This window comes from Podarcis melisellensis, assembly GCF_964234715.1.
Source record: "Podarcis melisellensis genome assembly, chromosome: 10".
Classification (NCBI taxonomy): domain Eukaryota; kingdom Metazoa; phylum Chordata; class Lepidosauria; order Squamata; family Lacertidae; genus Podarcis; species Podarcis melisellensis.
Genome location: NC_138542.1, coordinates 30,008,411 through 30,033,774, shown reverse-complemented (window position 1 = coordinate 30,033,774; position 25,364 = coordinate 30,008,411). Strand labels below are relative to the sequence as shown.

The following is a 25,364-nucleotide window of genomic DNA, read 5'->3' as shown; positions in this document are numbered from 1 at the left end:
TGCTATTGGACATGTAAACAAACAGAGAAGCTGTGTGTGGGTGTGAGGGTGTAGAGGAATTGACCCCATCTATGGGGACTCCTATATCCATTTTTCATGTGTGCACCTGCTCTTTCTCCAAGTTACCACAATTTAAGGAGATGCCTTCTGTCATTCCTCTATGTGGTTATTTGGGTTCATGTGAGATCTTCTCCATGCTGCTGTGTGGTGCTGCCACACCTGGGGGCTGCCTGCTTGGACTTGACCCATGAGAGGGCCTTTTTATGGAAGGTTGTGGAATGCCCTCTCTGGTGATGTGTATCTGTCTCTCTTCTTATTGATGAGGGAATTAAAAAATGGCTGAAAGTGCTGGTTGAAAGAATGTCTGTCTGTCTGTCTAGCTAGCTAGCTATTAGTATAGATGTGTTTGCCAACCTGGGGTCCTTGAGAATTAAGGATAGGATATAAATAGAATAAAAAAAATAATAATAATAATAATAATAATAATAATAATAATAATAATAATAATAATAATAATAATGTAACCCAAGTGGAGAAAATCAACACAGATTCTTTGTTTGATTGGTGCCTCAGCCTCCATACTACTACATATTACAAGTAAGTAAGCCAGTGGTTTTTAAATCATTACTAGAAAACAGCAATGTAATTGTTTGTTTGTTTGTTTGTTTAAGGCAGTGGTTTTCAACCAGTATGCCATGGCGCCCTGGGCTGCCTTGAATGATGGTCAGGGGTGCCGCGGGCAGTACTGGCCTCTGTCCCTCTTTCCTTCCCTCCCTCCTCTGATGTCCTCTGGGAGGCACCTCTCTTTGGGATGGGGGGGGGGCAGCTCAGAGACCAAGGGAGGCAGCAGCTGCTGCCCAGATGACTGCCAAGGAATAGGGGAGAGAAGGCTGGGGGAACACTCCACAAGGGAGGGTGTTCGAAAAAAGGTGACAGGCTGCTGGCTCTGCAGGCAAGTAGTGACATAACTGGGTTCCTGAGCCCCACACAGGTGCCGCAGAAAGAATGTAGTTGGTTAAGGGAGCCATGGGCTCAAAAAGGTTGAAAACATCTGATTTAAGAGATTTTATAAACATCTAAGTAAAATGATTATCGCCAGTATACAACTAAAACCACCAGACTTTTAAATAATAAAATTATATGCCTGGATACGCTTGCTAAAATAAAATAAAAGTTTTTAGCTTATTTTCAGCTTCTCCTTTATGTTCTGTAAACAATCAGTGGATTCAATCCAGGCATGATTCTGTGTGCATGTTTAGCTGCCATAGTAAGCAAACGGCTGGGGGAGAGGGAATTTTTCTTGTAGCCTTCCGTTTCCTCTGACTGCTTTGGTTGCTTTCTGACCCATATAATCAAAATCTACTTATATCGACATAATGTAGTCCCCTTGCCTTATTCTGTCCATCTGCTCAGTTGCCCACTTTCTTCTTCTTCTTTTGCAATTGACACATATTGGATTCCTCTTCAGAGAAGCCAGATGCTTCTGGCTCACCTGCATGTTCAACTGCCTGTTGACAAAATGAGCACAACCTCCCTGTGGCTCGGAATTCATAACACACTGTCAAACAGAGTTTTCCAAATGGTTTCTCTTTGTCACTTCTTGCCAGATTTTAGTATACCTTATAAAAATGTGCAGTTCAGTCTTCTGTTTCAGATCGTTTCTGGCTGAAAAGGTGTGCAGTAGAATCAGGGCACGCTGTGAATGCTCTTTTAACAGGGGGAGGAAAATTTCCTGTTGTTTTGATCATAGGAATACCAATAGGCCTAACTTTTGTCTTCCTTAAATTCATCAGTTCAGCTCAGTAGTCTTTTTACTTTTTTTAAAGTTGTGAGCCATAGCAAAAACAACAAAAAAGTGATGGGGGGGGGAGAGAACCATGGTCAGCACCAGTGTTATATTAGAGATGTGAGGATCCCATTAAGACTCAAATAATAAATGGATCAGCGATTATGAGCCAAATTTGTGAGCATCCCCACTGCAAAGAAGATTTGAGTTTCAAAAAGTATACTGTTTGTTCCAGGATTTGAAACATATGAGGGTATATGGCTTGGCGGAACAATGGTTAGTCAGTGCAGATGCGGTAGTTTAAACTAAGACGTAAGGCTGACAAAGAAATGAAAGGGAAATTGCACAATTCTGAGACTGGCCCCTGATTTGCAAAGAGCTCTGGACCACATCCAAGTCAGCAATCTGAACATGGGTGGGACAGTCATAAGGTTTGAAATTCTGGAATTTATTGGCAATTTATTACTTGTATCCTGGTTTCTCACCCATTAACATGTTATTGCCATCATATCCCTATGATTGTCTCCACAAGCACAAAGTGGTATAAAAGCTCTTTTAAAAACATCAACTGGAACTCAGGGCCGTCTTTACCTGGGGGTGCAAGGGGTGCGGGGCACCTGGGCACCGAATTCTGGGGGGCACCAGGCACCCCCCGCTGAAGCCACCTAAGCTCTTAACCTGTTATGAAATAATAAATAATTTTGATCAAGCTAGAAAAACAAAATACATATATACCTAGGTATTACCAAAATGTATACCTACTGTTTCACTAAAGGACTTTCGACTTTGTGCACTCATTTACCAAAGACGCACCGCGCCAGTGGCGGCGCTTGTCATTCACAAGAGCGGCGCTTGTCAGACTTGGGGGCGCTGGGCGGATCTTTGCACCCCGTTGGCGCATATGCTAAAGACTCTCCTGCTGGAACTTGTACTTTCAGGTTTCCCTGCAGTAACTTTCTTGATGGGACTTGCCCCCTTCTGTGAATCTTCCGACTCACTGGACAGACTCATGGAATCTCTTGCCCCACTGTCTTCCTCACCTACACTGCCCTCGGATTGTTCCCCTTCGCTCTCCGCTTGCTCCTTCTCCTGTGCCTCCACTCCTGAACCCCTGACAGTATGAATCACACATCTTGTTTTCTTCTTAATGTAGACCAAGGATGTACCATATCACTCTATTTAATTGTTTGAAACAATATGTGTCTTTTTGTAACGTATTGTGCTAAAAATACTAACAAGACACTTAATCTGAAAGATGTATCTTTGGGCTGAAAGATGTATTGTTCAAGATGGAGCACCTTATGTAGGGATATTTAATCACTGAGGGCCCTTCAGTTAATGTTGATGTTCTCATCTCACCAGCATAAGTCAGCCTGCCTCATCTAGCAGTGGTACTACAGAATCTGACTGGGTATTTGTAAAATACACGAATGTCAATACAGAGTATGACAGATTGAGTCGCCTTGGCTCTTAGAATCCAGTAGTTTTCATATCTAGATATTTCCTTCAAAAACATATTTAAGGGTTTTGAAGTGCACGGTTCTGTCAGTTCAATCCTGCCTTGAAATGAAATGATCAAACTTCTGCATTAATTTAGGACATAACGCTTCTAGTGGCCAGTTTGGTTGACTTGATCATTCTGCCAGACTCTAAATATATAAATGTTACTGATGGAAGAATGTTTTTGCAAATGCCTTACCAGGTCTGGATCCCACCTCTGAAGGCCACAGAAAATGTACGAAGCCGGGTAGTGTTTCTTTAACGCTCTTAACTGCCCAATCTCTCAGTAGATTGTACTTTTCATTGACTGCATTTTAAAGTAATTGTCAAAGTGCCTCTAAAGTGTGTTTGTGTGTGTGTTGAATTGATAGTCCGTGAATCAAAAAACATTTCTACAGAAAGGGTTTGTCGTCGTCAGCAGTAGAAGTGCTGCTGGCAGAGTCTGCATGAGACTGGACAGGCATCTGCTGAGACTGATTAGAGGCCAATTCAAATGTCATAACAACGACATAGCAGCTGCTGAATAGCGCATAGCCACATGAGTCTGCCACATGGCCCACGCAGAGCCTTTAACAGGGTCTGTCCAGTGATCAAAGCTCTTAGTTGATGGTTATCTCCTCCTAATTCTAAATTTATTTAAGGATTATTGAATTTCAGGTTTAACAGTTGCAGTAACAGCAACAAACTCCAGTCATCCCTCCTTCCCCTGCCCACAACAAAACATCAGCTTAACCCATGACGTTCAGTTTACTTGGAACTGCCAGGCAAAGAACCTCAAGTGTAACTGGTACACATGCAATGATAGCCATAAATGTGGGCACAAAGGTGAAAGGCTTCTGGGACAACCTGTTGACCCAAGTTTGTGGAGTTCTGTCTTCAGGAGAACCAGAAACATGCCCTTCAGCTTCAGCCTGAGAGATCAATACTTTATATCCAAATAATATGCTCTTTGAAGCCAGCATTCAACCTGACTCTGAATCCACACATGTACATTACCTGCCTACCAACCAACTGCACCATTCAAATGCTGCAAGCATTATGCATGAAACCACTCCACTTAATTCTTCTCTTTCCTTTTGCCTGTTTGTCCATCCTGTGGTCACTTCATGCCGTTTTCACTTGACTGATACAGCTAGGATTTGCTCTTGTCTGCCTACGCACAGTATCAAGACTCTTACTATTTCTATCATAGACTCATGCAACATCCTCCTTGTTACTCTCCCTGTCACTGAGCTTTCCATCTCCAGTGTCCCTGGCCATTGTACATTTGGCGTTTTCCCTACTTATCTCCTTCCCTGTGTGTGTGTGTGTGTGTGTGTGTGTGTGATGTATAAAATATAATTAAAAACAATTCAACATTACATTTTTTATATGGCTGACTTCACTGGCTTCCTTGTTCTTCCTTTTCAGCTTCACTTTAAGCTTACCATATTTTGAAAATGTCTGCAGAACTTCTTTATCTCTTGCTTTCTCTTTTCCCTTCTTTTTCTACGTTATATTCTCTTCCCATTAAGAAATCCTCTTTGCGTTCCTCATTGCTTGCTTCTCCCTACTGCAGAAATGCCCTTAAACTTGACATCTCACTCTCTTGGTCCATTAGTACATTCAAGTGCCTCTTCAAAACACCTTTTTCCACTTTTCAACCAGCATTTTCTGGGTGATGTTCTTTTCCCTTCCTCCATCATGCCTTTGATCAGATTGTAAGCCTGAGGACATAGTCCATTTCACTTTTCATTTTTGTACTATGCCTAATGGTTTTAGGTGTTGCTGTTGCTGTGCTTGATAAAACAAATAGTTGTATTTCTGAGTATGGCTATTTTAAAAAATCTATATATTCCATTTTCTAAATTTCTATCTTCAGTTTTACTCCAGGCACAATCAATAAACCAGTTGTACCCTTTGGATAACTCCTGTTTGTCTTAATGGAAGCCATTTGGAAGAAAGTCTTGATGGATATTCCTATGGGTATCTTACAATTTCAAGTTGGGTGGCATTTTCTGAAGTTTCATCGCTGGGCTACCTTGTCCAAACAGGCTGACCTTTTGAAAAACACTCTCACTTCTTGGAACTGGCTTGTTCACAGGCATTAATTGCATTCAGATAGATGGGCACAACAGCAACATATTTAATCACAAGTTGTACCTATGTTTTCCAGGAAATAACCAATAAAGATCTGGAACTACAATATTTTTATTACAGAGCAAGAAGGTTTCATGGTGAATGGAAGGAGGTGATGGAAATGTAGTAGGGTAGTTCATGTATTTTGCTTAATGAGAGTGCCTGAGTCATAATAAATGGTTTAAAAACAAAAACACACAACACACATTTCTCGAACCCTAGTGCCCACCAAATATTTTGGACCAGAGCTCCCATCAACATTGGCTGGCGCTGATGGGACTTGTAGTCCAAAACAGCTGCTAAGCACTAGGCTTGTGATGTGCAATCCAATATAATAATTAATTTCATTGAAAATTCAGGATCATTTTTAAAAATCCAGTCATCTATAAAATAATGTAGGCTGAGAAAAAATCAGGTTGACTCTCAAGGTATGGAAGGCATATCTACTCTCTTGTCCTTACAGTCTGTAAGTTCTTTGGTTCTTTTTCCCCCTTCTAAAATGATAAAACAGCTTTTCCCACCAGGCTTTTAAAAAGAAAAATACCTTGGCCTGGATCCAAAGAACTGTGCAGTTTGTTCAGTGTGACTAGGAGGTATTTGAACATATGTTTTTCAAAACACCATGCCCACCCCAAATTCTGTATGGCAAACCTCTCCTGAAATTAAGGGGCATTTTAAAATCAGTTTGAAGGCATGGCAAGGGGTGGAGGTGGCCTGCCATTGAAAGTAGAAAGTAAAAGCAAACAATCCTGTTGGGTATTAAAGCTGCTCATTGGATTCCAGCCACTAAGTGTCATTTTCAGAGATTTTGTTTGCCCTTCTTGCCAGTGAAATATAGCTTTAGGTGCATTATGATTTCGTGCAGGTCTTGTGCATTTTAAATATTTGTGGAACATTTGAACCCAAGTGAAACACATTAGTCGTCTAACTTTGCTTTAAACCATTATTTCAATTATTGTGCTTGCAGAGAGAAATTGAAAGTGTAGAAAAGGGTACAATGGACTTTTGTTGTATTACTCAGTGTAGTATCACTCCTCCTGCTCCTCTGGTCATCTGAGTCCATTTTGAAATAGATTTTATGGGTCCAAGAAGTAAAAACAAACAAACTGAAACAACCTTTGGGTATCCAGTCACACCTTTGTAAATAGAACCATTTCCCACTCACTCTTGAGAATAAACCTTTCTTTGGTCATTTCAGGTTACTTCCACAGTATTAACTTCTCCAGATCCCAGTGCCCTAAGTTCTGTTTTGCTGTACTTTGTGTGATCATTTTCTTATGCATGAGAACTGCATAAGCATTTCTAGGCTCCTTATAGATAAAAGGTTTTCACTCAAGAGTAGACACACTGAAATTAATGACCATGACCCACTTAGGTCATTACTTACTTAGGACTCGTTATTGATTTCGATGGGTCTCTTCCTGTGTGTGTGTGTGTGTGTGTGTGTTAGTCAGTTGCTCTAGACTCTAGAGAACAAGAGACGAAACAGTCCTGTATAAATTGCTGGTGAGAGGATTCCTCTGCTTCGCATACAACCATAATGCAATATTTCAAATGAATGAAAGACTTGATCTTACATCTGATCCACCTATTGTTGAATCAGATTGTTAGTTCAGACATAAGGAGAACAAACCTAGGCAAGCCTTAAGTTTGTCCTCTCTCACCCTCTACCAGTGGGGCTGCGAATAGGAGACAAAATGCTCTCATTATAGATTAACTGCAGCTTGTTGTATCAGCTGAACCTGGCTAAGCTGCTGTTCATCTTAACTATCATGAGTGGGGGGGAAACTTAACATCAAACCATAATTAATTACACTTGCTTGTTTTCCTTATCTACTTAAAATCAACCACAGTTTAGTCACAGTTTAGCATGTTATCAAACTCTAAACTAAAACAGAAACAGAACCAACTGATAGGGGTTATATGGTAGGGTTGCTGTAGTTCAGAAAGTGAAAATCTGGCCACAAAAGTTGTTGCCCTATGCCCAGTTTTTCCTGGACATTTTGGCAGATTTTCGGAAATTCTGCCTGGATGCTATTTGCAAAAAAGACGAATCCTGGTTATGTCTGGGAAATTCCGGACGTATGGGAGCCCTAGGTTATAATCCAAAACTTGCTGAGAAAGGCAGTGCTAAAGGTAAAGGGACCCCTGACCGTTAGGTCCAGTCGTGGATGACTCTGGCATTGCGGCACTCATCTCACTGGCCAAGGGAGCCGGCATTTGTCCGCAGACAGCTTCTGGGTCATGTGGCCAGCATGACTAAGCCTCTTCTGGAAAACCAGAGCAGCACATGGAGATGGTGTTTACCTTCCCACTGAGGTGCTTTCAAACTGCTCAGTTGGCAGGAGTAGGGACCGAGCAACGGGAGCTCACCCTGTCGCGGGGGTTCGAACCGCCAACCTTCTGATCGGCAAGCCCAAGAGGCTCAGTGGTTTAGACCACAGCGCCACCCACGTCCTCCTCTCCTTCATAGCCCCTCCCTTTTCTTGCCATTTTCTGCTTTCCCTTTCTCTGAGCAAATATAGCAATGAGGCCAGACTACCCAAAGAGGTAAAACTTGTAAACATAAAGAAGAATGAACTTCTAACTATTAGGATTCAACAAACATCCTGACTGCACTATTGGGGCAGTTACCTTTCAAGGTCATATAAGATCAAATTATAGCTTTTTGTCTGATGTCTCCTTCATAAGGTTTTAGAGTGACAGTTGTATCATGGAAATAACAGGAAAATGCCCATTGCTGGAGAGGATTTTCTTTTCCCATTGGTGTTTGCAGGTAGGCCTTTCTGAGATGAGAGGGAGAGAGACAGTTCAGTTATCAATCATCCCATTTCCTGTCTCCCTTGGCAGGTACCTAGTTAAATTTTTGTTTAGACAGGATTTGCTATGCCATCTCCATTTGCTGCTAGAATGGTTATGTTCTGACATGACATACAACTGGAAATCAACTTATATGAGTCATCTGAAGCCAGACGGTTTACAGCACACCAGACACCACAGAGACCACAGCGTACAGTGGTTTGTCCTCTAATCTGTGCTATAAGGTCCCCTCGGCAAATAGGCTTTTCTTAATGTTTGGATTAAATACAATGGAAAAGTAGTGTGTCTGGTAATTTTAGTAATACACTGTTGAGTGTAGGCATTTTAAAATACGGACCCAAAGGGACTGCTCTCCTTCACTCCCTCACTGTGTGTTGTTGTTTTTTATATTGCAGGGCGATAATAATCAGAAATGGAGAAGTCATTCCAATGTCTTCAGAATTCACTCCAGAAACAGAACGTCAGCGTCTTCAGTATCTGGTAAGGGCCTAAAGATTTGGATTAGTGGGTGGTGGGGTACATGGAGCTATCGCCTTCTCAGCCCTTATCTGAAATGAAACTTGTACTGCCCTTCTGGAACTATATTGTTATCCCACACTTCAGCCAAAAAAGGCTGAAGAAATGTGGGTGAAAATACCCTGCTGCCAGGCTTACAGGTTTACATCCAAAAGGAAAAGGAATTGGGACGGAGGAGGAATGAAAAGGAAACTCAGTCACGATTTCTTAGTCACAGAGTTCTTGTAATGACTAGCTGTAATGGAAAGATTTTCAAGAAGAGGAGGAACTAAAAGTTGTGGGTCTTTTAGCAAAGCTGATGGAGAGATGTGCTGCCCCATTCCCATCAGGCTGTAGGAAAGGGGATCCGCACTACATTTTGGGTTGGCAAGTAGGTATTAGGGTTGGTTGAGAACTGATTGTCAATATTGCATTATATCCCCAGCTGAACTTCGTGATATATCGATATATCATGATATCTGAAATAAGGAAGGAACTACGCAGAGACAAGCAGGACAATGTCCTGGCAATTGCCACTGCTTAACACTGATAAATGTTGATAATAGGAGTCACCTCACGGTCACTTTCAACAGCAGGCAAGCCAAAATGCATCCGAATGAGACTTCCGGTTTTGGGCTTGGCTTCCAAATGGTGGTATTGAGGACAATCCAAAGTATGGTGAAGAGTCATAGTGAATACAAATAATCTGAGACTGCCAGCAATAGCAGCAGTGGCCTGTGAGGACTCATGGCAGTCTGGCAGTCCCAGATTATTTGTATTTGACTCATCACCATACTTTGGATTGTCCTCATTACCACCATTTGGTAGCCAAGCCCCAAACCAAAAGTCCTGTTGTGATGCATTTTGGCTTGCCTGCTGGTGAAACCAAGTTTGTGATTATTGATAATGTTGTCATTTATCCGTTTTAGTTCCCTAAGTTCTAGCAGTTTCCAGGACATTGTCCTGTTCGCCTCTGTATAGTTCACATCCTTATTTCATACATTGTGGTAGATTGCATTGTTTAGCTGGTGATATTGTTAGGTTTACCTGGTGATAATGTTGCAATGTTTAGCTGGTGAGTTATTGTGATGTTGGAAACCAGATACCATCTAGCCCTTAAACACATTGTCATTGGCGATATATTGCCAGCTCAAATATTATGAAACAATTATCACGATGTAAACTTGTATGATATATTGATATATCGCCCAGCCCTACTTGGTATCAATAATAGTGATACATTGAGGCTTGCTCTGAGAAAGTGTACTTTGGATCTTTCAGAACTGACAGCTGACCCAATTTATTATTATTTATCTCCAGAATTGGCAGATATTAGAAGGGTAACCCGGCAGTGGTCATCCTTGCCCTTTCAGCTGCCATTGTGGGTATAAGAAAACACGCACCCTAAAATCCCTTTTGTCAGGCTGTGGCATCTGGCCTGTGCCTTAAATTCCACCAGTGCAACTGGCACTTGAGGCAGATGCTCCAAACCAGCCTGTTTCTCCCCGTCTCTGAAACTTGACTTTAAAACTAGCGTGTCGTCATTAGTGTCCTCTCCCACTGTGCCCAGAAGCTGATGGGGACAAGCTTGTATAGGCCAGATGGCCTTTCCTTTCTCAGAAGTGCTCGCTCTATGAGTAGAACAATGCTTCGCTGGCTATAAATGCCGAAAGAAATGTGTGTGGTTGTGGTGATTGCGGGGAGGCGACAATTCTGTGCCCTGATTTTATTTCTCAGAGTCTGAGACATTTCAGAGGGAAGAGCTACTTTTGGAGTCTCGTTTTTTCACAGTGATGAATACAAAGCATCTGCAATAAATATTTATGCTGCCTGCATTTGCAAAAAAAAACCAACGTGTTTGTCTTTTAAATTAGCAGGGATCTGTAGCATCTTGAGAGTGGGGTTTCATTTGAAGAAAGCAGAGATAAAACATTGCCTGAGAGGGTCTTTCCCCCTTCAGCCTCTTTTGATGTTCATTCTGGTTAGATCTGAAAATAGCAGCTGGCTTGAAAAATATTTATGCTACCTCCCCTAACTCTTTTCTTTACCTTTGTTTACTGCATCTTCATATGTAGCAAATGCGCTTGGGTTATGGCTATCACGTTCAAAGGAAGTAGGTGGGAGATACCAGAAGTGTGAAACCACATTAGAGAGATCCTTTCAAATGCACTGGAAGTAACATGTAGAAGATAATTTTAGGACCATTGGTATTTCTGACCAGTTCTCACCTACTGCTGTTAGGTTTATGACTGCGCTTGGTTTGTGGTCAGGGGTTTCAAGTACTCCTGCAATCGATGATTTCAAAAACAAATGTCAATACTTCTCCCAAGAGTATTCTGTACCACTTTTTAGATTTAGCATTTTTCACTCACGCACTTCTCCTTGCGGTTGTCCAAAATTGTTACAGCTTAATATTGACAGAACATTCTGCAAGGAAGAAATACATTTCAGAAGTCCTATCCTTAGATTTGATTCTCTCCTCTCTCCATCCCTTCCCTTCCCTTCATATTTAATCTGATTTTGTGTTTTATACGGAATTATTTGGAGTAAAAATCTGCTGCCCAAAATAAACAGAACTGCTTCTTTTCTTTGGTATCCTATTAAAGCAAGGTGCATGTGACTTGTTTCATAATTTAATATTTCTTGCTAAATACCTTGAGGAAAGAGAGTATAAATATTTTAATAAATAAAAGTGATTTTGTGCCTATCAGTTTTTTTAAAAAAAATTGCTACAGGGAAGTGCCTGAATATGTTCCCTTCTCCTCTTCCATTTAGCAGTTCCTGAAGAAAGCACATTTGTTATTTGCAAATTATATATAAAAGCACTAAGCCTGCCCACAAATTGAAATAACTGTTTAGTTATTACAAGAAAAAGAGAATATTGTATTACTTAGGCTCTTGTCAACAAGCAATAGCAATCTCAAATAAGGCATTGAACCTATGTGGCTTGCATAAAAAAAGTTAGGCCATAAATTTCTAGTATTTTACCAATCCCAGTTTTAGAAGTTGCTTTCTGTGTTCTAAGCTCTGAGCCATCTATGACTTTTTTCCTACAGTTCTTCCATCATGGATTTGCATATTGACTCTTGTGGTTTTTCCTCTTCCTTTTTAAAAAAATTAAATTTGTTTCCCTGTTGGAAACCTTACCTAGCTTCCTCCAAATTTATTACGAGCTCCTATTTACAAACACTTGATAAATTAGCAATTTTTTTTTTAAAAAAAATTGATTTGATTCAAGTATCAAAACAAATGAAAGTTAACTATCTCCCCCCCCCCCCCACACACATATACCTACACACACAAGCAAACGTTTTTCCCAATAGTTGAGGGGTTTGAGCAGGTTTGATTTTAAAAGAATACAGTTGTACCTTTGTTCTCAAATGGAATCAGTTCCGGAAGTCTGTTCGACTTCTGAAAACGATGGCACGGCTTCCAGTTGGCTGCAGGAAGCCAACGGATGTTCGGCTTCCAAATAAAGTTTGCACACCGGAACACTCACTTCCGGGTTTGTGGCATTCGACTGTACTACAAAATAGCTCTTTTGCTTGAAGCACAGCAACTGTTTTTAAAGATCAGGAAAACTTTTAACTGCCTTGGTTGGCTTAGATGAATTGGAACCATTCATGGAAAGCTGAGGGTATCAAAACTCCTGATGACAATGCTGAACTAAGCAGGGTAATTTTATTCTCTTTGCTTCATGCAAGCATGTACTGTCCATTATTTCATCGAATGTACTGATACCCTGACGAGTATGCAAATAGCTGGCATGCTTCCTTTAATTTGCTCATTTGTTTCTGCCGAGGACACTCAGGTTAAGTCAAGCTCAAACGTCATGTGCTTGTTCTTCTGTATTTAGCGATACAGCAGTAAACCAGATGTTAATACCCACGTTTTATTCTGAATGGCACCACATCTCAGAATCCCCATGTAAAGCAGGTGCTACGTAAACAGGTGGGGTATACAGGAAAGTTTATATATATAAAAAACCCAGTATCTAGAAGCCTGAGCTGCATAAACTGTGTTCTAGCCTAGAACAGACCCATGTGTAGAACAGACGGCTGACCCAGTTTAATTTGATGGACTTTGATTGGACTGAATCCAGACATCCTTCTTCCCCTCCCTCCCAACAGTTGGTCAATAGGACCTAGAAAAGCCAACGGTGCTGACGGTACAAAAGGCTAAAGCATTGTGCATTGTTAGTAGCAGTGATTTATTATACGGTTAAAAACCAGCATGCTGTATCAAATACAACAAACAAAGCAAATACCAATAGGGATGAAAAAAAGTAAAATAGAATGGTAGGCAAGCAAAACTGAAGACATAGCAATTTAAAAGAGAAACAGGAAGTCTGTGTAGACCCAGTAGGCGAGAACCACTGGCGTATCTTGTAGGCTGTTGCGCAAAATCCTGCAAGTGGACAATTCCAAGTTAGAACCTCTGGGCATTCCTTCAAATAACGGGGCAATTCTCTTTATATCTTGGCAGCAGGGGCAGCATTAAGAGAACATGGCCTATGATCTCTACCACTCCATCATTACAGGGGCAGAGCCATATGTCTAAAGAGATTTTTCTGTAGCACCCAACTAAAATGGCAGTAGTGCATGCAGAATTCAAGGGCCAAAACTGGTGCCAAAGGTGATGGAAGAGCCACGTTGCAATGCCTACCCTCAACCAAGTACAGTACCAGGTTTTGTAGGCAAGTTGTCCTGAACTGCAAGTAATTGGCAGAAGCACAAGTGGTGTAACTTGAGGACAGAAGAGGTGACAAAATGTTTTTGCAGTAGTTCAAAGGTTTGAGGGTAGGGAGGGGGAGACTTATTATCCAGTGGAAGTTATTTAAGATTTTATAATAGTGGGCTTCTGAGATTTTGTTCATCATTTGTTTACAGTTACCACCTCTCCTTGAAAACAGAGAATAACAATGCAAGATCTCCAATAATGATTGTCCTCTTTCATTTCCCCCTTTTTAATCTTGTAGGCATATATGCAGCCGCACTTGCTGGGAAATGAGTTTACACACTTTGAGTTTCCAAGGAGGGTCCAGAGGAAGGAAGTTGGGAAAAGAATGCTCTACAGAGACTTCAATATGACTGGCTGGTAAGAACGCCTCCTGTTTTTTAGAGGGCAGCATCCACACAACAGTTTGTTCCATTTCCCCTGCATTTCCCTACCACAGGCATAGGCAAACTCGGCCCTCCAGATGTTTTGGGACTACAACTCCCATGATCCCTAGCTAACAGGACCAGTGGGCAGGGATGATGGGAATTGTAGTCTCAAAACATCTGGAGGGTCGAGTTTGCCTATGCCTAGTTAATTTCCTGGGGGAATTGTGGAAGAACCGAAGCACACACATATTTGGAAAGGGTGGGCGGGTAGCGACATTGTCCAGTGGCATTTGTTGCTGTGTCACAGCACGTCCCGTGATTTGAATGAAATTTAGTGCGACATGTTAGCAATATTGTTCAAAAAGCCACAGTTCCCTAATTCTGCATCCCGTTTCAGCGGGGGGTGGGGGGAGACAAAACTGGATTATTAATACTGTTTTCCATATTGTACAATTTCACATCTACACTAGATGGGACCGATTTGAGGTAATGTTGGTTTCTTTGTAAACTTTCTCTTCTCCTGGGCTCTGGAACTTTTTCAGAGCAATTGGCTGGTCAGCTTGTATAGGTTTGCTGAAGGTGGTAGTTAATGCCCAGGACTTGCATCATCCATTTAGTCTTTGGTTTGGTTCAAGGCTGCTACTCTTAACTCTCTTCAATCATCACCTATCACTGTAGCTGGTAACTTTGTCAGGAATTAAACTTACTAGAGTGTTACATAGATGGGAGAATGATGCTTATTATCTTCAGTGTCTACTTCCTTGTGACACCTACTAAGGCTGGCATTGTAGTTACGGACCACAGTTTCTTGCAGGACAAGAACTTGAGGTATCTCAGACTGAAATTTGCCATCTGCTCATATTTAATTACATTTTAAAGTCCCAGTACACTTTATGTCCTTGGGATTGAAAGTGGAAATAGGACATTCAGACAAAAGCCTGAATTACAGTTCTCATGTGACTGTATTAAGTACTTTGGATGTTTCCCATGCCTTTTTTCTGTGGGCCAGCTTAAACCTTTCCAATCAGCAACATAAGAGCAGCCCAAAATGTTGAGGAGTAGACTCCAATCCTCAAAAGACTGTGCCGCTTCAGAATGAAGATGGGGTCTTGTGTGTTTGACTTCTCTCCCACATCAAATATTACTTGAACGTGGAAAGCTATAGATGGTTCTCCCTGAAGTTCCCTGAAGTTCTAGCTTTTTATGTTGAAGTGTAATCCAAGCGTAAAATTCTCGCAAGTAGAACTTACTTTTGTGCTCCTTCTGAACCTTTTGGTCATGTTAATGTTTTTTTTTAAAGGAAACCAGACTTGTTTACAGGATGCCTCATGAATATTTCCTTTTATATACTCACGTCATTTTCACCTGGAACAGGAACAGGCTGCTACCAGTTGTGGCTGATGTAGCAGCTGCCGCCGGCGCCGCCGGAGGATGATTAGAGAAGGAGAAAGTACTTTGAGCAACTTTTGTGGCTTGTGCACAGCTTTCATTTTCTGTACTCAGGAAATACTTTGTTGTGATACATACAGTCAAACCTCAGATCCCGAGCGCCTCCGTTTTGGAGTGTTTCAGCCCCCGAATGCTGAAAACCTGGAAGTCAATGCTCTGGTTTCCGAACGTTTTTCAGAAGCCAAACGACTGATGCAGCTTCCGCTTGTGTGCAGGAAACTCCTGCAACTAATCGGAAGCCGCACCTCTGTTGTGAAACATTTCAGAAGCCGAACGGGCTTCCGTAACGGATTACGTCCGACAACCGAGGTTTGACTGTACTTGTTTTGTCTTGACTAGCCACCTGACTGCTCTTTAGGCCTTATAATATGGCTTATAAGTCTCACCCTCTTTTTTTACTGAAATAAAATAAATGCCATGATCCCAAAGGGATCATCTTTGGAACACAGAAATCTTCTCCATCGTGTTCAGCTGCAGGCAAAGCGTTAGTAGCCAAAGCCATGATACAGGTTGCCATATGCCCTCTTTTTCCAGGACACATCCTCTTTTTCATGGGTATGTAAAATGAGAGTCGCCATAGTGATCTATAGTTAGAAGTCTGCAAATGTGTCCTCTTTTTTCGCTCTTCAACATATGGCAACCCTAAGTTGGTAGGAGTCAGGTGGGTCAGCCTATGCCATTCATTTATCCCCCAGTGGCTTTGCTGCTGTGTTTCTGTAAGCTTTTCTTACAGTTAGCTGGCAATGTATATTGTGTATCTATGTATTTTGGTGTATCTCTCCCCCCCTCCACTGCACACAGGCGTGTGTGCGCACACACCCACACCCACACCCACTCATTCTGAATCAGAGGCTGGAGTCCTAAGGGCAGGGGACCCTGAAATGTTTTCTGCTTTCATGGAATGATGTCTGTCAAGTTGGCATTGTCCTTCCTTCCTTCCTGATAGAGCAGGTATTCAGGTCTCTTGAGTATTTGATTTTAACAAGCAGCTGCATTCTAATCTTGCTTCTTGTTTCTTTCTTCCTGTATGCGTGTTTTCTAATTTCGTCTGGGGTTGACCTTTTTCACTTTTCTCTTGCAACTAGCACCAAAGCTAGTCTGCTTTAATTCCAGTTGGCAAACAAACAAACAAAAAACGTAGTCCCAGAGGAAGCCCGCTAAACACAGCAGCTCATGTGTGCTTTGCGTTGTGTAACTTGCATGTTGCGTTCAGCAAATGTTGTAGCTGAGGGCGCTTCTCTTCTTCTTCTTTATTGCTCTGCTCGGTGGCACTTGACAGCCCAGCCAGGCAGTCTGGCAGAGCAGGGGATAAGTAGATTGAGAAATGCCACAGAATAGTTTATGAAGCCAACACCAGATCTGCAGTGCCTCCTCCCCTCCTCTTTAATATAAATTGATTTATTGAATCAAGTGCAGAAGCCCTGGTTCCAAAACCTTAGGCGTTATCCTCCAGAGAGCCACCTAATAAAAGAGGCCCAACTGACAGTCCTCATTAGCTTTGCCACAGATCCCAAGGCAGTATTTAAAGTGGCAATGTCCCTTTCCCAGACCTGGATTTATCTGCCAGCCAATGCCGACGGGCCTAATTAGCTGGCTCTTATTAGTCTTATTCAGATAAGTGGTCTTCTCTAACAGTCTGACTCCAGGGTACAAAGAGCAACCCGCAGCCTGTCTGCCTTATGCTTCCACCTGCTCAGTTACACCTTGCTTTCTGATTCGTATAATTCTCATGAGCTCCCATGGAAAATGGTGTCTGTGTGTTTAGCTGGGTTTTTTGTTTGGCTTTGTTTTTCCTAGTGAAACATTTCAACTTCCAGCAGTGATCATGATTTTGAGAGAGGGAACATATCTCAAGTGCGTAATTAAACAAGCCCTTTCCCCCCTATAGTATGTGATCTATATTTAATCCAAGTAGCTTTTGTGGTTTTTTATAAAATATAATGGTTATGGAGACAGCAGACCTGTTTTAGGGAGTGGGGTGGTTAAAGAAAGATGACTGCTGTGTTAATCTGCAGCTACTGACAACAGAAGGAGACAGAAGATAGAAGCGGAATTAGATTTAACAAAAGCCCTTTGCACGGGTACGTTTGGGTTCCTGGCGTCATGCGCCCCAGAGAAACATAGCTCCCTGTATTCTGTTTGTAACACGTTTCTGGAATGATAAATGGCTGTTCACAACATGCATGTTCTGCATCTTTTCAAGATTTGCAGCTCTGGCTGCAGGAACAGCAGGGGAGGAGATCTGACCTGCTGTGTACAGCACATCTCCTGGCAATGACAAATGACTCTTCTTTCCCTAAGTGCACACATGCCAGAGGAACAGAGCCAGTGCTGTTGGAGCAGGGCCAGCTGGAGACAACAAACAAACCAGAGAAGCCCCATACTCACCCCCTAACTGTGAGGGAAAGAATAGCAGGGCAAGATGTGTTTGAGTAGTCTGCTTCTTGTGGTTTTTTGCACTGCCTTATCAGTTTTGTTGTAACCTCCCAAGATATGTTTAGTGTGTCATTTCCCTTCCACATTAACACAGGACGACGACCTTGGAAATAAGTACTTTTAATTGGTACCTGAATATTCCTAATTGATATTTATTTAATCTCGCAGCAATCTGGAGGCCAGTGTGGTGTCATTACTAGAACATGCAAAAGGCAACCAAAATGATAAAGCAACTCCTGGTTAGCCATTGTGAGAATAGGATGTTGGACTAGATGTTTCACTGCCTGAATCTAGCAGGCTCTTCTTATGTTCTTCTGTGTGTGTTCTTGCTTGAGAAAGTCAGGTCCATATTCCCATTCAGCTATGAAGCCAGCTGGGTGGTCTCGACCACTTCCAGCTTCACCTGTCTCATTAGTACATGGTCTCGTGCAATTTTCTATTTTCCTCTTCCTATAAATTGTTGTCACCCTTCCTCTTTTGTTATTGGAACCTTGCAAACATTTTAATGTTGCACCTATCTATCTACCTACACAAGTAATACAAACAGAAGCTAAAGTTTTGATCTCACAGTTGAGGTCTGCAGAATTCTGGTTGATCTTTTTATTTGTTAAATTGAACAAGTGTGTGTGTGTGTGTGTGAGAGAGAGAGAGAGAGAGAGAGAGAGAGAGAGAGAGAGAGCACGCAAGCGAAAAAGAGAGAGAGAGCACACTTAGCTGCAGTTGCACAAATCCAGGCTTAAATAAGAAACCCAAAATCAACCCACAATCCTCCGATAAGGAAGTTCATGTGCAAGTAATAATTGGTCCAGGACAATGACTAATAAAACTGAAATGAAGTGACACACAAGAGTTTCAGACTGGGTTCACTCTAGATTCCATTTCTTATGCTCTAACTAATATATATAATAATGCCTCTGTGTGAAATTCTTTTATCTGGAAGTTGTGTCTCTTGTACAGAGCTAGCCCATGCGATCGCATCACATGAACTTGAGAGGTGTGTTCTGGCCGTCATTCTCTGCGACATTGCTAAGGATTTTGCACAATACGCTCAGCTGTGTTGGCACATGGTAATAATAGACTAACCCTTGGATAGTTTGAATCGTTGGAACATTGCTGCCTTGGCCTGCTTGTTAAGTGTTACTATCTTTGACAGCAACACAGCTGAAGCAAGAGTGAAGAAAATAGCCATTCCCGAATTGTGCATGTTGCTTAATGGGCTTGTCCTTAGCTTTGATTTCTCTTACTCTGCATAAACAGCTAAGTGAAGAATCCTGCCTAGCCAGGCTTTGAAATTCCAGAACTGAAGCCCCTTTTTTAATATAGAAAATGTGTGTGTGTTTTATTGAATTGTAGTCAATACTATTATAAAATTACTCCCCCCCCCCCACCCAACAAACAGTAACAAATTACCCTCCTCTTGAATTCTTATGAACTGGGATTAAGTCTCACAGTTCAAGAAAAGGGCATCCATGACATATCTGTGCAGCAAAATAAAAAAGAGATTGTTCCTGAAAGGGTGTCTTGATTCACATTTCCTGGAAAAGTGGCACACTTCAGCCTTAATCTTCTGATGCTAAATGAACCCCGTTTTAAAAGCATTTGCAAGGATGTAAAATACTGACAATACTGATTTGCGCCGTCTTCCTGTAGGGATTTCTTTCTTTCTTTTTGGTACTAGATGCTTCTAGTACCTGCAGGTTTATTTCATACTGTGGTCAGACCTTACTTGTTGTCTTATCACCCCCTTCTTAGAATGCATTGCATTGTATGAAAGCAACCAGAGTTCCTTCACGTTCACTCTTACCAAGCTTGCACTTGGATTTAGCTCCTTCATCCTTGTGGGTCTGTTCCTGGCCTTTCCACAATATGCTTTGCAGCTTCCCGTGGCCTCGTTTCCCTCCTGTGGTTTCTTTATTTCTTCAAGGGAAGAAATTGCATTTGGAATCTGAAGCAGTGCATAAGCAAGAGACTTGTGCTGCTTAGGGACTTTGGAGGAGAGCAAAGTGTGAGAGCAGACCTTTTAGAATGCATCACTGTTTGCAGCCCTGAGAAAAAAGTTAAGAGGCAAGTCTCTACTTATTCCCCACTGCCATTTACTAAAAAGGGGTGGTTCACGCCTCCTGCAGTTGCCTACTAGAACTTCCCCTCTTGCTTATGTTTGCATAAATATAGATTACCCATGGGCATTGAGTTACTAGCACACCCTTCTGAATATGAATCAATACATAGCAAACTTGAATGAACTTCAAGAACTTTTGTTTCCGTATAACATAGTCCCCTAGGCAACCTACAGTAGTTCAGGTAAAAGTACCACACTCATCCTGCAGACTGCTCGGGTTGCCTTGGCACTCCAGGTATCTGTGTGTGATGAAGTAGGAAGTACAGCGGCTGGAGGGCAGGTGGCAGAAATTCCAACCTGAACCTGAATGAGCACAGGTGAGAGAGCATTATTGCCACCTATCAAGTGGTGGTGTTGACATTGCACCTGCATTTAGCTGTCTGGCAGAGGTCTAATGGGTGGTGAATGGCCAGGAGAGCAGTGCTGTGATTCTGTCAGCAGCCTGATGGGACAATTTTGCTAGAATAATAATAATAATTTTATTATTTGTACCCGACCCATTTGGCTGGGTTGTCCCAGCCACTCTCGGCAGCTTCAAACAAATATAAAAGCGTAATAAAACATCAAGCATGAAAAGCTTCCCTATACAGGGCTGCCTTCAGATGTCTTCTAAAAGTTGTAGAGTTATTTAAGTCCTTGACATCTGATGGGAGGGCGTCCACAGGGTGGGTGCCACTACCGAGAAGGCCCTTCAGATAAATCCTTGAGATTTAGACAGAATTCTGTGTCACAGATGAAGCAGATGGTAGTTGTGGTAGAAGGGTCAGCGGTCTGGGAAGAGGGCTTTCTCTGTGGTAGCTCCAAAATTGTGGAACTCCCTCCCCATAGAAGTGCATCAGGCATTGTTGTTACTCAACTTTGGGCATGTGCTAAAGACATACCTCTTCACCTGGTCTTGTGACAACTGAAAAGTATTTTTATATGACCTTCCTGAAGTTGCATCTTATTTCAGTGGTTGTTTGGTATTGATGTTTGGTTTTGTTTCAGTTTGTGTTGTTTTTGATATAGTAGCCTGCCTGGGAAAGTTATGGTGGGCAGGAAATCTAACAAATTAAGTAAACCCATTGAAATTAACTTTATCATACAGTGATTACATTGAATGTACTCGATGTATGACCTTGTCAGATATCACCTATAATCCTGTAAGACTTGATGGGACCTAGCTTGTAAGAACGTTAGGCAAGTTCATAGAGAATTGGGACTTTCAATGGGCTGTTGGTCATTAGGCAAACAATAAAAGGAAGAATTTATTCTCAGGAAGAGGAGATGGATGTCTCCTTTGTGACCTGCTTGCCAGGATTACCAGCTTCCCAGTGATACCCAGCTGAGCACTATTGGAAGCGGACTATTGTGCTAGCTAGTCCCATTCAGCCTGGTCTAGCAAGGCAGTTCTAATTTGGGACAGTAAATCATTATGCTACATCCTACTCCCTACCTGATGCTGTTCAAATATTTGCCATGTCCTAAGCAGGATGGTCTGGAAATCTCTGTATTTCCTGTGTATCCATAATAGAGGTAAAACCCTGACACTGGCCTTTAAGCTATACATTTGGAACAGGCCCCAGCAATTCCAGCCATGCCCTTTTTGAGTATGTTCACACTATGTCGTTGTTTTGTTTTGTTGTCCTTAAAAGGCAGCTTTAAATGGATAACAAGATATGAAGAAAATAGGATTCCCAGTCAATGGCAAATTCAGGCATTTAAAAGAAGGTGTGTGGGGCTTAAACTGGGGCGTAGGAACATGCACCTGCAAGCTCACCCCCACCTGTGTTCTCGTATGTTCCAGGTATGTCCGCCCGACCCCAGGCCATCCTAAAAGGCCTGAAAAGAGCTTGGGAATTGATTTGGCTGAACCTTACAACAGCGTCCCCAATTTCAGGGAAGCTTGCAAAGCTGTTAAACTGGATGTACCCACATGCCTTCTTCAGACCCGCCTTCTCAGTGCAGAAAGTTGGAGGTGGATCGGACATTTCTGCACCTCGGTTTAAGCCGGTGTGCATTTTTAGAACACCAGAATAGGGCAAAAGATACATACCTGTTTAGTGTAACAATTGAGTGACATCCGTGTTGTTCTTCCTACAGGTTAAGAGACTGTGTCTGTGTGAAAGCATGGGTGTAAAAAAAAGAAGTGTGGGGAGGTAAATGCCCATCACTGAATTAAAAACCTTGTAGGGACAGTTTGTCAAAAGGGGAGAAAAACTACAACATAGTCTGCGTTCGGTTTCTGTGGAGTTAGAATGGGACAAGGCCAATCGGTGGTGCTACTGGGCCACTCCCAGGTGTTTTTTTGTGTGGAGGGGGTATCAAGCTACTGCTATGTGTGTTGTTGTTTTTCTGGCCTTCCTTTTGTAAATGTTGAATGCTATTTTCGTTTTCAATTTGTATCCAACTGCCAGCCTGCACACACACTTACCCTTTAATGAGCGCTCCTGTCGAGTGCAAGAGGCCTTCACAAATGCCATGCGGGTGGTGAGATGGAAGGAGGCAGTAGCAACTTTCGAAAGTACAGCCTTTAGAATATACGATCCTGCATTTGCTTTTAAAAGATGTGATCTGGTGCCGAGAGAATGTTAGGCTCAAGGCCATATTGCAGCCTCACCTTTACTACAGTTTCCGTCATGCTTTGACAGCCGTTGATTCCTCTCAAAGGCAGTGGAGCTGCTACTTAGCTGCAATTTTATTGTTTGGTGCTGTTGGATTAAACGGATCTCTCCAGAGTTGTCATGCTGGCATGCTTTGAAAAGGAGCTTCCTCTATTCTCTCTTTCTCTCTGTCTGGGTTTGTGGGATGACAGCAGTGGCACAGCATATTTAACACACTGTGCTCTGCCTGTAAGTAACATGGACAGCATAAACATAGTTTTATTGCTTTGCTGTCAAGCGAAATTGCCCAGATGGGTGTGCACTGTAAAATAAGAATGGGGCGTATGGTGTGGTGGGAGAGGGAGACTGGGCAGGTGTATCAAACAATTTTTCACAGCTTATTTTTGAGTCCCTTTCAACAATTGCTAGCCTGTCAACTAGAAAAAGAGCTGCTTCCTCTTCTTTGACAGGTCCAGTTTTGTCCATGTCCCAGAACAATAAACCATTAGCCAAGGTTAAAAAGCAGGACCCCTCCCCAAGTTTAATATTCAATGGCCAGGTCCATGAAAATCCTGTTTTTCAGAATCTTCATGCTCAAATCTATTTGCAATGGCACATAATCTTAGTCATTAGCTGTAGACTTCTGTGCTTTCCTGTCTCTCACTAACAGAACCCTAAATGCTCATCCCTCAGTGTCCAGAGAAACAATAGTGGTTGTGGGACTCCCTAAGGAGATAGTGGACTCTCCTTCCTTGGAGGTTTTTAAGCAGAGCTTGGATGGCCATCTGTCATGGATGCTTTAGCTGAGATTCCTGCATTGCAGGCGGTTGGACCAGGTGATCCTCAGGGTCCCTTTCAACTCTACAATTCTGTGATTCTATGAAATACAAGAAGAGCAGACCTGCCTATTTTATTTCTCTCAGGGTGGCTTCTTACCACCCTGGGTAAGGACACTCCCCATGTGGAAAGCAATTGTGCACAAAACAACAGTATGCAGTAAACTTTCCCTGTATATAGTGGAGCCTTTGGTCATTTGCAGATTCTCAGGGCACATGCAGCAGGTATAAGCACCCGTATACGCCAATCAACCTACAAGTGTCTGGCGTGCTAATTCCAACAAGGAGCTTCATTCCATATTGACTCGCCAGTAATTATTTGGAAGGTGTAGGGGATCCTGGCACTGAGAATTTCTGGCAAGTTTGAATGTCATAGTCAAGGGCAGATGAGCATTAAATAACCTGATGAAAGGTATATCAAACTTCAAGCTTTCCTTTATGTATTTAGCATCTGATGGATTTTTTTTAAAGAGCTGGTTTATGCCATCCTTTATCTACAAACCCTGCTGTTTCTCACAGCTACCAATTAACAATGAGATTCCATTCCTAAATGGATTTGTGTTGTTGTTTGGTGGACACTGCGGCCCACACTTCTAGTAATTGGGATGTTTTCCCAACTTACTTTCTCATCCGTTATTAAAATGAAAAGGTAGGGCTTGTTGATAAAATTACATTATGTTCTTTGCTTAACTTTTTCTTTTGCAAAAAATGGTACCATCCAGCAGGTGTAGTATGAAGAGAGAAAGAGAGAGAAATCAGGAATGCATTGTAAAGTTGGAGCCTAGACAAACTTGTGGAGAAAAAGCAAAAACAAGCAAACAGTCACCTAGTGTCAGGGCATTGGGTCAGTAATTGAGTGCAATCTTTATAAAATGCTGTTTATCTTCCCACAGGGCATACAAAACCATTGAAGAGGATGACTTGAAGTTTCCTCTTATATACGGAGAAGGCAAGAAGGTAGGAATCAGTGTTTTGCCATTTCAAAGGAATATGGTGCCTTATAACTGTTTACCACTCAATTTAGCCTCAAGCAGTCCAACATTTTCCAGTTGCTATCTCTTTATTTTATCGTTCTGACAGCTTGAAAGAATATTGTGCCTGCCGTAAATCAGTTCCTGCTGTCTGTAAGGGGGAAAATGCAGTCTATGGGGGGGGGGGTGAAAGCAGTTTAATAACATTTATGGATGAATTTTCTTTTTTCACCCACTTAATTATTTTGTTTTCTTTCAAGCAATCGGGACTGAGAGAGGCTTTTTGAAAATAAAATATTTATTTATTTATTTGATTTGCAGACAGCTCACTGCAGCTTGACTACTACATTAAATGTGATCCAATAAAAGCTGGGGAAAGACAAAAGACGTAATGTTTGTTTAGTTAGTTTTGAGTACAATCTTAGTGTATTGGGATCAAGCAAGACTGAACTCTATTGGTGCATGAATTTGTTTTGTGTATGTGTTCTTAGCTGCATTCACTGCTCAGTTCAAGTTTAGGAATAAAATTCTCTTTCAGGAGAGGGTGTGTGTGGAAATACTGAGAATGCTCTTGAAAGAGATGCATAATTAAAAACAGCAAGGTTATTTGCACTGATCCCAGCATGCCTGAGAGATACAACTCTAGAATCAATAAAAGGGCACTGAAGTCTTAGATTATTGGCATTGGTGTGCTCACACTGTTTCTAAGCAACTCTTTCCCAATGGCTTTATTGCTTATTTGATTTTTGTTTTAATAGCCTATCTTCAGAATTAATCTAGCTATGCAGGACTCAAATCTGTACGATTTGATGGCTGGTTTGTTTTCAGAAGTATTTGTACACCTGCTACTTCTAAGTTTATTTTTCTCCCTATTTTTGCGTTTGGGCTTAGTGGGTTTACTTTGCAGTGTATTTTAGAGCCAGAATTGAGTGTGTCCAGTATTGCAGTAAACCAGTACCATCAGTAAAATGAGGTATCTGCACCATAAGCTGTCTCAAGAATCCTATTCTTTTGCTAAGGGATCTTGAAAATACCCCAGGGCTGATGCAAAGGTGTCAGGAAGGAGGGAGGTTGGTAGAGGACATTTGATTGTTCTGTGGTGGCCTTCCCCAACCTTCTGCCCTCTAGACTACAACTCCCGTTAGCC

At 41.9% G+C, this 25,364-nt stretch overlaps 1 protein-coding gene across 2 annotated transcripts in view; it reads left to right on the top strand.

The window, feature by feature from the left end:
* The window catches only part of PPM1H (protein phosphatase, Mg2+/Mn2+ dependent 1H), an 82,169-nt gene that overhangs the window by 47,370 nt on the left and 9,435 nt on the right, over positions 1-25,364 (top strand). For both annotated transcript variants that reach the window (XM_081928083.1, XM_081928082.1), the window contains exons 5-7: positions 8,620-8,704; positions 13,698-13,816; positions 24,140-24,203. In XM_081928083.1, coding sequence (XP_081784209.1) covers positions 8,620-8,704; positions 13,698-13,816; positions 24,140-24,203 — 268 coding nt within the window. The remainder of the gene's footprint in view (positions 1-8,619; positions 8,705-13,697; positions 13,817-24,139; positions 24,204-25,364) is intronic.